Source organism: Asterias rubens, chromosome 14, assembly GCF_902459465.1.
Source record: "Asterias rubens chromosome 14, eAstRub1.3, whole genome shotgun sequence".
Taxonomy (NCBI): domain Eukaryota; kingdom Metazoa; phylum Echinodermata; class Asteroidea; order Forcipulatida; family Asteriidae; genus Asterias; species Asterias rubens.
The window spans coordinates 3,339,864-3,355,472 of NC_047075.1; the positions used below are offsets into that span (position 1 = coordinate 3,339,864).

The window sequence follows — 15,609 nt, forward strand, 5'->3', positions numbered from 1 at the left end:
CTGTTATTCAGATTGTGTAAACTGGGGATTATTTTTCCTGTGTGGACATTACTACTCCAGATTTTCAGCAATAACTCAAAAACGCTACAACCTTTTGAAATGAAGTTTCAAAGTTAATTTGATGGTTTATGTTATACGTTGGATCAAAACAACTGAACGGTTTAAAAAACAAAGGTATACTTTGCCTTTAAAAAGACAACCCTGTTCATAAGTGTGACTCCATTGTTTCTGATATTTGAACCTGATGATGTGATTGGTCAATGCAATAAGAGGGTGAAGCTTAATGGATCAGTCAATTCATTAAAAAGGTTTTGAAGAATGTTGACAGATGGCAGTGTGTTCGGCAAGCTCCAGACAACTGGAGCCATTTCACAGTTTCAAGAGTTGAAACCATAATATTCAAGTGTTTACAACTAGGTACATGATATGTAAAGCCATTTTTCAATAGGGCTTTACCGTATCAATATTGGCGCCTCCCTATTTCGTCACTGTGTTTGTCAGAATTGGTTCTACCGCTATTGTGCCAGCGCTCTACAGTCTGAGATATTCAGCCCAATATGCAATGGACTCAAAACCCAAGTTTTGTTCTTGTCGAGTCTTACCTGACTGTGGTCTAGGCCTGTCCACTGCATACGGCGGTCTCGGGTCCATGCTCCGCATGGGCCTCGCTCCTGAGGTCCCACTGGAGAAGGTATCCCATACTGCAACTGAGTTCATCATCGCAATTGCGGGTCGCTTTCTTTTTACCCTGAGGTCACGAAGGGGGCGCTGTCGTCAATCACTGCGCCCATTTCATATCTGGGGGGCTAAAAAGTACAAAGAAAAGAGTATTGTTAGTAGGGCCTACTGTATCAAGTTCTGATCAAGTATGAAACAAAAGGAGAAACTGACAGGGTAACCTTTTAACTAATTTTAGTTTTGAAAAAGACAAATTTGGTTAGAGCAGGACCAGAACCTGTGCTGAGCCCTTCACACCATACTACGTCCAAATTTGGAATTTATTCTCTCCCTCAGAGACTATCGTCGTGGGAATCAAGACATCCAAGACCAAATACTTTTTTTGGGGGGGGGGGGGGGGGGGCAGTTTCATCAATATTGTTAAATTTACAAAAGTTGCAAACTTTGCTGTGGGTGCCATACAGTATGTGTTCAGTGTACAGTAGATGTTTGAGGCTTGTTTGTCTGTAAAAGCTTGATGTCCAAATTCACAATTATTCACAAACCGAGTTTTGAGTAACACTCAATTACCAGATGTTCCAATTGTAGATCTAATACGTCCCATTATTGTTTGCTTAATTGTTTCCAACAACTTCAACACTATATTTGAATCAAGTGTAACATTGTTACAAACAAATATGTACATGTAGGCCTACATCTGTTTTTGTTTTTCTTTTATGGCTTCCCATAGTTTTTCCCAGCCTTGGTCTCGGCAAAAACTTGGGTTATGACGTTATAATGTTTGAATTATGACACCTAAATCCTTAGCAACATGTGTTAAATAGTTTACAAAGTTCTGGACATGTGGTGCAATATAATGCAGCCAATTAAATCAGGACCACCAGGGCGAACCCCTTTTCGATGAGTGCACGGGGTTCTTTTACGTGCGTTATACACGTTATACAACAAACACTTCTATTTCTACCTCCATGCTTTAACTGTCCACATGCATCTCTGATTCAATGACCTTTTCCCGTTCCACGAGGCTGAATCCTTTCATTTCGCTCGATTTCCATTTTATTGAGCCTTCCATGCTTGAAATAATTTCTATTTGACCCCTTAAGCTCAAGGCTTTATGACTTTTTAACAAATCAACAAACCCCATCATTAATCACCAGGGGGTGACACTCCTAACAATAGCGCACACTTCACTTCACATAAACTGGGCATTAACTTAATGAAACGGCCTTTTCATAATCGCGGCATCACTGCTCGGGGCTGTTCCTGCGGCACCGCACGTTCGTTTCGCCAATTTACAATTCGCACTTTAATGAGAATTTACATACTACTACTACTAGATAGCTTATCGTCATTGTAGGCTGGACAAGGAGCGTTGCCGTAGCAACAAGCAAACAAATCGATCGCCGCGATGACACGGCTTGCATACTCGCCCTCAAGGCTGAGCTGAGAGAAGACACAAAGGCTCGGCAGTAGGCCTATCAAGTGCGGGGAAATTATATGCACTGACCACATCCAACGTCAAGTACTGTATGAATGAAACTAGTAGGTCAAGGGAATTGGCTTGGTGCTATGAGGAGCAAACCACACACATTACCAGTGGTAATTTTATTCTCATGCATAACTTAGAGAGTGATAGTTATTTTTAGATGTGTGTGTGGATGCATTCTTTGTTGCCAAGACAGCATAATGTGAACAACACAGAAATTTACAGAGAAAGTGTCTCCTCAATTAAAGATCTTGTATACAGGCCTGCTATCATGGCTGTTTTATTTCACTGAAGGCAACGGGGGCAATTGTCTCCATGCATGCCCCTTGTGCCCCTTCAAATGCTCAAGTAGTACACTGTACTGATTCAGATTTCCATCATAGAGGTGCCCTTTATTTAGGAAAAACTGCCCACACGTACACATTGCCCTTCCAACAAAGATGGTATCAGAAGTGCATTTCATTTTGTATTGATCACAAGTCCTTTCCATGCCTGGGATTAAATTTTGAAGTCACAGAGACCGTGGCCTCGGTTGCCCTTGTCTTGGCCTTGGTGCCCAATGGAAGTGCCCTTTGCAAAATGAAAATGACTTTGCCCTCTCAAAGATGAAATTCTTGGCCTGCTTTTAAAAGAAGTCTCCTGAATTCCAGGAATCGACGCCGCAGCAGTAGAGTTAATAGCAAGACAAGTTCTCAAAGAACAAATCTACAAAGCAAAGAAGATTAACAAATGTATGGTGTTACTGCAAACTGATGAATAAACATGCAATGTAGATTAAATAAATAATTATTGGGCAGTTTGAGTTCTATGATCCTTTTCAACAGCAAACATTGCATAATAACGACAGTTATTCCTGGATTAAATTCCCCATATTTCTAAGATTTCTTTTTATGCAGGGGCCTCAACTCTTCACAGGGCTTGATCATGAGTTTGGGGAGAAATCCACAAGACCGTACGGCTTACATGTACAATAAGGGAATCAATGTGTGGTGAAGAGGTTTCAACTAGGGGTTTAAACACGCCGAGGCCTGGTTCTTGATAATTTTACCGAGACGAAGTCGAGGTAAATTATCAAGAACCAAGCCTCGGCGGGTTTAAACCACTAGTTGAAAACCGATTCAACACAGTTTGATTCCCATTCATAAATACCTTTTCGGTCAAAAAACATCAACACTTTTTGGTCAAAAAGTAAAATAAATGCAAAAATTATAATTGTTCAATGATTTCTTTAACACAACACCCCTCCAGCTATGAAATGGTAAGGCCCTCGGGTAAACAACTCCTTATAAGGAGATTGCTGTGCGCGTATCGTGTGATGTGGCACAACTGTTCCAGCTGTTGCTCTTGACCAATAGGAATGAAGAAACTGTCTTATACGCAAGCACAGGTGAAAGCTCGCGTGTCACGCCCATGTTTCAACACTTTTTACTGGTGTTATATCATCCGTTCATACACCCCCACGTGATGCCCTCTCAAATAATCAGAATGGATAAACTGTCTTTGGTATTTACATGTATGAATGTACATTACATAATCATGTCAATCAAAATTTGTACTAATGTACATGAAGACCAGATTTCTTTTACAAAACCAGAAGCAAAAAGGAAAAAAGGAACTAGGCACAGTAACATTAGAAGATACTCTTTTTTTAATAAGGACTCGGAGAAGATTTTTCTTAAGGGTTAAAGATCGATATAAACAACTAAATTGGATAATATTTATTTGACTTTAAAAATCAGCATTTGCACATGTACAGTACATATAAATAAAAATATTATAAAAATAAGTACAGAGTTAAAGAATATTATTCAATTTGAAAAGCACCACACCGCTGGACTTGTCAGATCGTCAGTTTATTGGCGCGACGCTCAATGCAGGCACTTGCCTTGGGCATGCAGTTACAACTAGGTAAAGTGTGATTTTAAAGGCAGTGGACAGACACTATTGGTAATTACTCAAAATAGTTATTAGCATAAAACCTTTCTCGGTGACGAGTAATGGGGAGAGGTTGGTGGTATAAAACATTGTGAGAAATGGCTCCCTCTGAAGTGGAGTAGTTTTCAAGAAAGAAGTAATTTTCTACGAATTTGATTTTGAGACCTCAGATTTAGAACTTGAGGTCTCTAAATCAAGCATCTGAACGCACACAACTTCGTGTGACAAGGGTGTTTTTTTCATTCATTATTATCTCGCAACTTTGACAACCGATTGAGCTCAAATTTTCACAGGTTTGTTATTTTATGCATACATGTATGTTGAGATACACCAAGTGTGAAGACTGGTCTTTGACAATTACCAATAGTGTCCAGTGTCTTTAAAGCCCTTCTTTATTTTATCTATGGATACTGTACGCCTTTCAAAACTAATTTTTGTCATTTGCCTCTGTAATCATCAAACACCTTATTTTCTGAAAAAAGCAATACAATGTGGAAAATTAAACATCAGCAAAATCCCCCCCCTACAAAAAAAGGAAGAAAACCTGACAGTTCTGACGAATGAATAGGTTAACCTAATTCTGTTGTGATTAAAATGAGATAACCGGAGTGCTTGTATGACAAATCAAACGCTTCTGCATTAAAAAAAAATGAAGCATCGTTACAACCTTGGCTATTAATGTTGGCACAGATTGAATAATAAATTTCCAGGAAGATAATTCGATCAAGGACAATGTCGTGTATTTTATTTCTTACCGGATAATATATTTTAAAAGAAGCGAATGAGGCTTTTTTATATCGTCTCACTCTCTTTTTAAATTCCTATATTGTTATTAGTATGTATTTTGCTAAAATCTGCTTATAAATTGTAAGATTTTATGGGTGTTTTCTCTTTGTATTTTAATATGTACATTGTAGCTGATTTTTTAGTACAGCCAGACAGCGCTTTGAGGTGTTGCATAAGGCGCTTTATAAATGTTCATTCATTATTATTGTTATCATATTACAGTTGCACATGTATAATATTATATATTTAAAATAATAGTGAAGAGGTTTCCATAATGAGGGAGTTTTTCAAATTTGTTCACCAGAACATGGAAATATGGGATTGTTTTAGGGAATTTTCTGCAGAATCGAGGACAACAATGAGCTACATTATAACAGGCCTAAAATCACACAACCTCAAACATGTCAAAACTCATCTGTTCAATTTGTCAACTTGCTAGCTTCCGGCGCCTTTGAATGGTACCATTTCAGATACTGTGCGCCTTATAAATGTTATGTTATTATCATTAATACTCAACGCAAGTATTTTTCTTTTCACTGTTTCTCCAAAGTACATTGTCCTGGGGAGATCCTATACAGTATTTCGTATCAGTACATGATCTACATGTACATGTACGGTGTCAGGACACTTCAGACCTTTGCCACTTCGTACCCTGGACACTTCGTACCTTTGCCACTTCGTACCCTGGGCACTTCGCACCTTTGCCACTTTGCACCTTTGCCACTTCGTACCCTGGACGCTTCGTACCTTTGCCACTTCGTACCCTGGACACTTCGTACCTTTGCCACTTCGTACCCTGGACACTTCGTACATGTACCTTTGCCAATTCGTACCCTGGACACTTCGTACCCTGGACACTTCGTACCTTTGCCACTTCGTACCCTGGACACTTCGTACCTTTGCCACTTCGTACCCTGGACACTTCGTACCTTTGCCACTTCGTACCCTGGACACTTCGTACCTTTGCCACTTCGTACCTTTGCCACTTCGTACCCTGGACACTTCGTACCTTTGCCACTTCGTACCCTGGACACTTCGTACCTTCTTACAAGACACTTCCTACCTTTGTACTAATTGTTTTGTGCTTTGTGATCGGATGATTATGAAATAAAAGCAAATCAAACCAATTATTACTATTTTGTTGGGTTGGGACCAAGGAGCCATTTTGACGATTGCGTGATTGTTTGACTTTAACATATTTGTAAATAATAAAGATGTTGTCCTTTGGGGTTTTTAACTTAATACAAATTATAAATTTCACATTAAAAAATGACATTCACATTTCAAACAAAAATTACAATTTCATAAAGTATTATTAACCTTCATCTCAAGGAACATTAAATAAGTGAGGAATACACATTTTAATGAAGGTTACGGTACGAAGTGTCCCGAAGGTATGAAGTGTCCAGGGTACGAAGTGTCAAAAGTACGAAGTGCCCGACTGTACAGTAGTAGAACCTGTCTGAGTAAACCCTAGAGTTTTTTTTAGTTTATTTTTAGATTTTATATTTCTTGGGAATATGGCTAATGTCAAAAAAGGCATACACTGCAGGAGCAGCCTTTTTATACATCCCAGACAACTCTAATGAAAAAGCCAGATTGATAGGACTTTTACCAATTTCCTTTCCTTTCTTTGGGAAAAGGTTACTGATTAAAAATTAATGATTCAGTTGCAGGAATTGTGAGTTTCTTTCCACTTCTAAAAGGCCTTTTACTGTCCCCTATAAATCAAGTTCTGGCTTGATGGAAAGGAAATAAAAAAGAACGGGGAAGATGCGCTCATGCTTTTATACTGATGGGGGGGGGGGGGGGGGGGGAGACTGATGGCTTAATTGGAAATTGATGTCTGAGTGTGAAACAGTGCAATGTTATCTTTAGCCTTGCCAGCAGGGGTGACTCCTTTCATGCATCTTGCAACCAAACTGTTGATGTTGCATTTTAGATTTAAAGGCACTGGGGTCGATTTCACAAAGAGTTAGGTAGGATATATTAAAAACGTATGGCTAGTCCTAAGTTAAGAGAGATAAGATGAGTCCACCCCTGGACAACTTATTTGGGAGTTTTCAAAGACCGATGCAGTCTTCTCACTTGAGTGTATCTCAACATACACAAAATAACAAACCAGTGAAAATTTGAACTCAATTGGTCGTCGTAGTTGTAAAATACTGGAAGAAAAAACACCCTGGTCACACGAAGTTGTGTGCTTTCTTCAGATACTTGTTTTGGGGACCTCATCTAATTCTGAGGCCTCAAAATCAAGGATCTGAAAGCACACAACTTCGTGTGACGATGGTATTTATTCTTTCATTATTATTATCTCGCAACTTCGATGACCAATTGAGCTCAAATTGTCACAGTTTTGTTATTTTATGCATTGTTGAGATACACCAAGTGAGAAGACTGGTCTTTGACAATGATAACCAATAGTTTCCAGTGTCTTTAAAGTAAAATCATGACGTGCCAGAAATGAATGAATATTTGTATAAGACATGATGAAAGAATCTCCAGTAATTAAATGGTGATATCCAAATGACAATGTTGTTATTTAAACTTAATGAATGATTAATCTAAATTCATTAAATCATTCAACCATGGAGGTCTAAATTCTACCTCCATGATTCAACCAACAGATTTGATTGATTTATAATATTAATAAATAAAAAAATCCGACTAGGCTTAGGCCCTAGGGCCTATTCAATTAGCTATTCTAAACAAAATATCACTTATTTTAACATTTAAACATTTTTCATAATTAACTATAAAGACCTGTAATTTGCATGTGAAACCAATTCTACCTCCATGGTGAAACAATGCAAAGAATAATATTGAGCAAATCCAACCACTGCACTCACTCAAAACGCAATAATTGCAACACCCATTGAAATTACGTGTGTCATGCAAGACTTGCAACCCCATGCAACCGACAGGCAATGTCATGTGCTAGCGTACAACACACGCACTGACTATCTACGTACAGCAGTACATACAGCAAAGAGCAATGTGTGCAGAAATTGTGTTGTATTTTGGTAAAGAAGACCCGAAAATATTCGCTTACCAAACTCGGACCAACAAATGCAAGAGTTTCAAAGACTTCTGTAGCTCGTCAAATAAATATCCAATAGTGCACTACCTGAATGCGAAGTCCAAAACCGTTCTCTTAAATCCACGTGTCGAATGTTTTGCAAGGCGATATTTTGTGAACGTAACTTTATATGCAAGAAGAATGTCCACTGTTTGTTGTTGTGCGTTAAAAATGCAGTGACTTTTTTTCACGAGCAGACGTTGTTTTGCATCGTTGCCAAGAGAGTGCGCATGATCAGTTCAATTCGTTTGTGGCTGTTGGGTATGAACAACCGATATGGCAACAAATCACGTTCCAAACAAGTATCGGTTTTGTTTGAATTTTTGTTTTTAACTGGTAATTAGCAGTAAACACAAATTACCAGTATGTTCATTATAAACCTTCATCACGGTGCAGCCATCTTGAATTTCTCCCAATGATATCAATGTTACCAAACCGAGGCTGGAAGAACAAAACAGTCTGGTTCCTAATTGTAAGATGATTACTAGCTTGCATTATTGTTATTCGGTACGAGGAACATGACCAAGATGGGGGCAGCATGATTAAGGTATACATTCACCATAAAACACTGCCCATGTGACTTCTAAGGGGGGCCGGGGTCTCTCTTGGTGCCACAATAAGCAGAAGTGGATTAATACGTGATAAAGTGGAGAGAGGGGTGTGGTGGGGGGGGGGCAAAGAGCTTACAGAAAGCAATGACAGGGGCAGCCCGCAGTGCCCCACCCCCGCCCCTTCACCCAACAATGAGTGTCCTTCTAAAGAAGGTTGGTTTTTGAAGTGGTTTGGTGGCCAGTTAGCTGAACCACTATACCTCCATGCACCATCTAGCTGAAAATAAGGATAACTGTGGAAAATGGTAAGGACAACTCTTAAGTTAGACTTGGTTCCAAGGAGTCTGTGGTCGTGGCTCTTAGTCTACCTGATAGCCATCTTGTAGATTAATCTCCGTCATTAGCCTAGGGGTGCGTGATAGCTATATATGCGGGGGCGTTTTTTTGTGGCTGATGCAGAGAAATAACCGCAATCTCAGACTTGAAATCAAGTCTACTCTTAAGTTTATAGTGAAATTTCATTTTTGTTCAACCTCAAATAATTTGAAATATGAAGGAATGAACCATTTATTGTACACTTCATTGTTAACTAGCTGGAAAGAGAACAATACAAGACTTTTACACGCTTGAGTATGACAAAAAAGTAGTTATGAGAAGATTTGTCAAAATACATAATTATTATAATTAAAGTATTATGTATAAACAAAATCAGTCAGCACCGAAATACTTATATTCATAATTAATTTAATTATTTATTTAAGACAAAACTTAAAAAAAATTAGATTATAGAATAACACAAGGCACATAAAATTATTATGTACATGTACGATGAGTTAGTGAAATAGTAATAACAAACTTTTGGTTTAATGTTTGCCCAAGTGGCTTGCCATAGCTTGACTGAAGGATTGGCGCAGTAAACAGCCGCAGGCTACTATGCTTTCAAAATAATTAGTTAATTAATTTTTTTAGCATTGATTTGTTTTGATGATGACTGATACCTTAGATCGTTCAATGATGTATATTGAAGTAATTTGTTTTGTCATCAAAGAAAAATGCTTATAATAAAATTTAAAGAAATGATTTGCTTTTTTTTCTCCATCAAGCCCATCTGGAAGTATGCATAATTAAATTGGTTGAATAAATAATAACACTAATAATTTATTGTTTTGTTCCTGGTTCTTTTGTGACTATCTGAGTATTTACATAATCCTTGCTCTCCTGGCGGCCGTCGGGAGGAGGGTTACGTTATCGCAACTAAAAGAGAGCTAGCACTCTGCAATAATTAAACAGTTCGAAAGTTAAAGACAAACACTTTATCGATCACAATCTGTGTTAATTTTGAATAAATTATGCAAATTTTATAATTTGGTGCGCGCGCGGAAACTCCGCAGCCATGTTGAATTTTGCAAGATCCGAGCCAAGACCCCTTATGTTGCTTGAAAATCCTCAAAACAACACACACTCACGTTTTTGAGAAGATAAACACCGAATCGCGGTAAATTTGGAATTGCTGTGAATTCGCTGAAAAATCGGGGACGATTTGTAGGGAAACTCTAGCAGGATGGCGACAGGGCAGGTCAAGTTGGACAGTGATATTGCTGACGATAGTGCAACCGCACCCGGTATAAATCTACAGCACGCGACGTGCGAGCACCACCGGGCGCCGCAGCAGGCCGGTCTACCGTCGCCAGCTCAAGTTCTCCCCATGCCGATCGGAGTGTTGTCCGCTGCTCAGAACACGGCCGGTGCTCGGCCGTCCGCCGTCAACGTGTCAACAATTGTACCCATCCAAACGCTGAAGTACATGACAATGAAGACTCAGCCACCATCAACACAGCAGTCGAAGCTTTTTGAGACATACAGCGATCACATTGATGTATTTCTGGTGGAGGTTTATCGCTGTAAACTCTGCCGGTTTCACACTGCGGCAAAGTCGGTCATTTCATCTCACATGTTGGAGAAACATTTCGACAGCAATCATGTGGATTCAACATCTACTACGACTACAACAAGGCCAACCCCAACTCCTAATAATTTTGGAAGAGGTACACAAAGTAGTGGAGAAAATACAGTCGTTCATGTAAACGAAACACAAGCAACATCTTCCATGTCGATAAATATGCAAACGAGTGTCGATACGCCTGTGATCCCGCAATTGATTACAAGTAGCAGGTCAGATGGGCAGATTGTTACCATTCCAACCCATCAAGCAAAGCAGTCGCCCCCAATCAACAGTAGCGCAACGGTGGAGAGTGACAATTTGAACAAGTCTCACCCTATTGCCGCTGCATCGGCCGTTAATGCTTTGGAGTTACTAATGGGAATAGGTAACAAGGGGGAGGGGGAGATTTCAGCAGCGGATCTTGTAATTCCCGTCCAATTGACTACAACACGCAGTGCAGAAACTGGAAAACAAAATCTACACAGCAACGCTGCGAATCCGGAATCTGTGAGCACTGAAGTACTTGGTGAGGATCTCATGGCAACCCTCAAAGTGGAAACGAGCCAATCGCAGGGAAGGTTGACAACGGTTGACGAAGAAGAGTTAGCCCAGACCCTCAAAATTGATGAAAAAAGGGACAGTGGAGGGGAAAGCAATGGGGACGTTGATGATGATGTTGATAGTAACCATGGTGATGATGATGATGATGATGATGATGATAACGATGGGCTGATGGAGGAGGAGGTTGCGAAACCAACCCCAGTGCAAATCGGTCTCGGTTTGTCACAGATGTCAAACATAGACATTCAGGAGATTGCCAACACCGCGTCAAAGTCAAACCCGAAAGCAACCACAATCACCGTCCTCCATCACGGCCGAGGGGACGACCCTCCCACCGCGATTCAATTCAGGAAGAGTCGTCGGAGCCAGGCCGTCATCCCGACCGGGGAATCCCTTGGCATCGCCTCGCCCTTCGGTCAACGCCCATATCGGGGACACAAGAAGTTCTCCTGTACGACCTGCGGGGCGCGCTACAAACTGCGCTCGGACCTTGATCGCCACATTCACAAAAAACACAAACGCTTACGAGAGTTCTTATGTGAGATTTGCGGGGAGGCCCTCGCAACGCGGGCGGGTGTCAAGTACCACGTATCCAAGAAACACATGAACATCAAACAACTCTATCAGTGTAGCGACTGCGATTATAATACTTCCTACGAAGCGCGCATGGTGATCCACAGAGCAACGCACGACTCAAACTTCTACTGTAAGCTCTGCGAAAAGAAGTTTGTGAGCGCGGAACGCCTCAACAAGCACTTCTCATCTCCGCTGCACAAGAATGCCCTCAACCCACTTGTCTGCGAACACTGCGGGTACAGCACAAAGAAGAAAGACAATTTTGTGGTCCATATGCGCAAGCACACCGGTGAAAAGCCGTACAAGTGTAAAATCTGTAGCTACGCAAGTTCTGATGGAAGCACCCTCAAGGTAGCAATGGGGCGCTGTACTCCTTTTTTTGAAATTTTTGTCATTATCGATCGTACTAGCGATAGTGACAAAAATTTCATAAAAAAAGAGTAAAGCGCCCAGTTACTGGGTCTAATTAGCAATCTACTATTAATGTTATTATCAATTTTGTTTTCTGTGGTGGTGGAGTATGCATTGGTTTGGGGCTGTGGCAAGAAGTTTAGGGAGTAGGGTTGCCCCAGGCAGTGAATCTCATTTTGCAAAGGGCACTTTCAATTCTTTGGAAAATCTTGAAGTAGTCAATGGGAAGCTTGGGAAGCTTATGCACCAGTGCTCGAATTTGGGTGGGATTTGAACCAACGACCTTTGCCATGCTTTAGAGCAGATGTCTTACCACTAGGTGTCTTACCAAAAGTTGTGGGTTCGAATCCAACCCAAGTGAGTTGCATGTGGATTTTGTTTCACAGAACTCGGGGAAAGTACAGAGTACATGTACACAGTGCCTAATAGTAATACACATCTGTAAGGGTATTAAAAACAAATTACATTCTTTATCCCCGTTGCAAAATTAACTTGTTTTTATCCTTCTATACCAATCCTTAAAAGGAACATTACAGAATTGGTTTTGCAAACAAGTTGCTGGCATTGTAAGCACTTTATGTAATCCACCATACATAAACTGACAAATGTGTATGTAGAGATAGATCAGCCATCTGGGCCAAGAGAGATCAGTTAAAAAAACGATTACAAGTTTTGCATTGCATCGATGCCAAAACAAAAATGAATAAAACGCTCACTGAGCGATAAAATCCAAACGTGAAATTAAGTTATTTATTTCTCATAAAATATGAAATTTCAGACAGAAATATTTCAAGGGAGGTTGTCTACTATCATCATCATTAGACTGTGTAAGTTTTATATAAATCTGTGATCTTCACGATTTTTGTTTCTTACCAATTCTGTTACATTCCCTTAATTTAATATCTTCAAATCTATTTTTATTCCCCATCCCCTATTGATTTAGAAACATGTGATGGCCAAGCATTCAAGTATCCGCCCCTTCAAGTGTGCAATGTGTACTTTCTCCTGTGTGGACAAGAAGGGGCTTGACATCCATATCCGAAAGCACACCGGAGAGAGGCCGTTCAAATGCAAGTACTGTCAGTACGCTGCAAAGCGCCGGAGTGCCCTCAACATCCACATGCAGACGCACGATAAGGATAACTTGTACATACATGTAGGTGGACATCTTTTCTTGGGAGGAGAGTTGGCTCTGAGAAGAGCGGTTAGTTTGTCTAATAAGGTTTATCGCGATTCGGCAAACGCACTGCATTGTGGGAAGGAACGCTTCGTGCTTCTTTGATGTTCGCGTTTAGACGCGCATACGGTTTGCCCTACAAGATGGCGACTTTCATAGCAGCAAAGGGGTTATTCAATACGGTCTATACCCTGGCGGTTTGTAGACGTTTTGTTTTGCATGATTTTGCTACTCAACACTATCATTCTGTGTGCACAAAACCAAGTTCAATCTAAATGTTTTGCTATGCAAACTTTCCGGACGAACCATTCCCAAGTTGTATCATGATTGATACATGTATTTTCTGGACTACACCAATATGAATTTTCTTTGAATTAAATCATCATTTCTTTTTTCACAGGACGCCGTCATTGAAACGGTAGGCCAGGTCATCATCGAGACGTCAAACCATACACCCATACAGACCACCCTGGCACAGGAGCAACAGTTCACTACTATGTCCAACTACCAGCCGCCCCCGACTGTAACACAGAGACAGATAGTCCAGCCAGCAGGCAACACGTCGGCTGCTGGCCCTGCGTCCGGGGGAATAGACTCGTCATACAATGCACAGGTATAATAGTGGTGACATAGTCAATGCCTCGAAATGGCCCACGGCCATCGATGTATTTGGGTGCGTTCGTTTAGCTTCCCTGGGTCGACCCCGGTTTGCCCCGGTACATTCGAATAGCTTTGACGGGGCGTCACTTGGGGGTGACCTGAGGTGCATGCCATCACTACGAGAGGGCCAGTGCGAACGTTCGATTAGCTCTTGTCAGGAGCTCACCCGAGGGAAGCTGAACGAACGCACCCTTTGTTTGTTTGTTTGTTTAGATGATCTTCCCATCAAGGAAAACCAGCAAACTCCCACAGAGTTTTTTAATGCCAAGCAACAGCCATTCTCTCTCATACAAACATTGGTTTATTACGTCTATGATTGTGAAATGCACAAATCAAGAAATTGTGATTCAATAACTAGACGACAATATTTATTCTAGTCGTTGTGAAATCAATGGTGCATTATGCCATAACTTATTTTCTATTTATACATGTAATTACAATTTGACTTCTTTCTTTTGCAGATACCGACGGGCAGTGCAGCAAAGCCAGTCCAAACGATGTGGCAGAACATATGAACGGGCATCTAGACAGTAGCCTAAATGCCCTGAAAAGGGGAGAACTTGGTGCAGAAGGGTTTGCTGTTACCTTTGTCAGCAGTGACTTGCCAGTAGCCAGTAGGACCAGTCTGCTTTTTCACTAGTCCTCTGTTCTTAGATTGGTTATTTATCCATTTAGAGACCAAACTGACTGTTGGCGGCTTGAACCAAAATGCCCAGACCAGCGACAAACGGCCGCAATGTTTGAACAACTTTTGCTCAAACGCGACGGACAAAGAAAAGGTATGGGACCGGATTGACATTTCCCAATGTTTCCCATGTTAATATAGAATTTACAATTCTAAAACAAAACCATGCACTTCTGTTTCGATTAATTTTCCTGCCTTTTTTTTCTGAAAAAAGCGCGGCAAAAATCAACAAGATTAGCAATGTCTGGGCGTATGGTGATTATTATACAGAAATGAGTGGTCTCTAAAGGTTTAATAAAAGTACGACTACAGAAATATCTCCGTAGTCTGTCAGCGATTGACAATGCACAAATAATATGAAATTAATTAGTTATTTGTTTATTAAAGGCAGTGGACACTATTGGTAATTACTCAAAATAATTATTAGCATAAAACCTTTCTTGGTGACGAGTAATGGGGAGAGGTTGATGGTATAAAACAATGTGAGAAACGGCTCCCTCTGAAGTGCCATAGTTTTGAGAAAGAGGTAATTTTTCACGAATTTGATTTCGAGACCTCAGATTTAGAACTTGAGGTCTCGAAATCAACCATCTAAACGCACACAACTTCGTGTGACAAGGGTGTTTTATTCTTTCATTATTATCTCGCAACTTTGATGACCGATTGAGCTCAATTTTTCACAGGTTTGTTATTTTATGCATATGTTGAGATACACCAACTGTGAAGGCTAGTCTTAGACAATTACCAATAGTGTCCACTGCCTTTAATGATATCACAACAAAATAATCCATTAAGCCCTGCCCACCATACCAACTGCCAAAGGAGCCTCCACGAAGTAGTCAGCTAAAACAGATGTTTGGTTTTGGGATTTAAAAGTAAATATTGGTTGACCAAAGAATATTTATTCATTGTTCACCACCTCAAAAATGAATTACAGTTATGTTGACTCGGTTAGATTACCTTGTGGTTTATTAGTTGGGTTGTTAAAGTGTTCGGATTTTTGAATGTGCAGCGTTGGTTGTGATTGGATGATAAATTAAGGTGGGCGGAGCTTACTGGATTTGTTTAATTTTTTTGTT

General features: G+C 40.3%; 2 protein-coding genes across 2 annotated transcripts in view; one reads left to right on the forward strand and one right to left on the reverse strand.

Moving 5' to 3' along the window:
- The window catches only part of LOC117299261 (lipoxygenase homology domain-containing protein 1-like), a 78,694-nt gene extending 70,586 nt beyond the window's left edge, over window positions 1–8,108 (reverse strand). The window contains 2 exon segments of the mRNA XM_033782742.1: window positions 603–806; window positions 7,941–8,108. Of these exon segments, the coding sequence (XP_033638633.1) occupies window positions 603–720 (118 nt within the window). The 5' untranslated portion in view covers window positions 721–806; window positions 7,941–8,108.
- A 1,806-nt stretch (window positions 8,109–9,914) lies between these two features.
- Window positions 9,915–14,959, forward strand: LOC117299054 (zinc finger protein 652-B-like). The gene is made up of 4 exons (XM_033782458.1): window positions 9,915–11,948; window positions 12,952–13,164; window positions 13,586–13,798; window positions 14,307–14,959. The coding sequence occupies exons 1-4, from the start codon at window positions 10,080–10,082 to the stop codon at window positions 14,358–14,360; spliced, it is 2,349 nt and encodes a 782-aa protein (XP_033638349.1). The 5' UTR covers window positions 9,915–10,079; the 3' UTR covers window positions 14,361–14,959.
- Window positions 14,960–15,609: the final 650 nt, after the last annotated feature.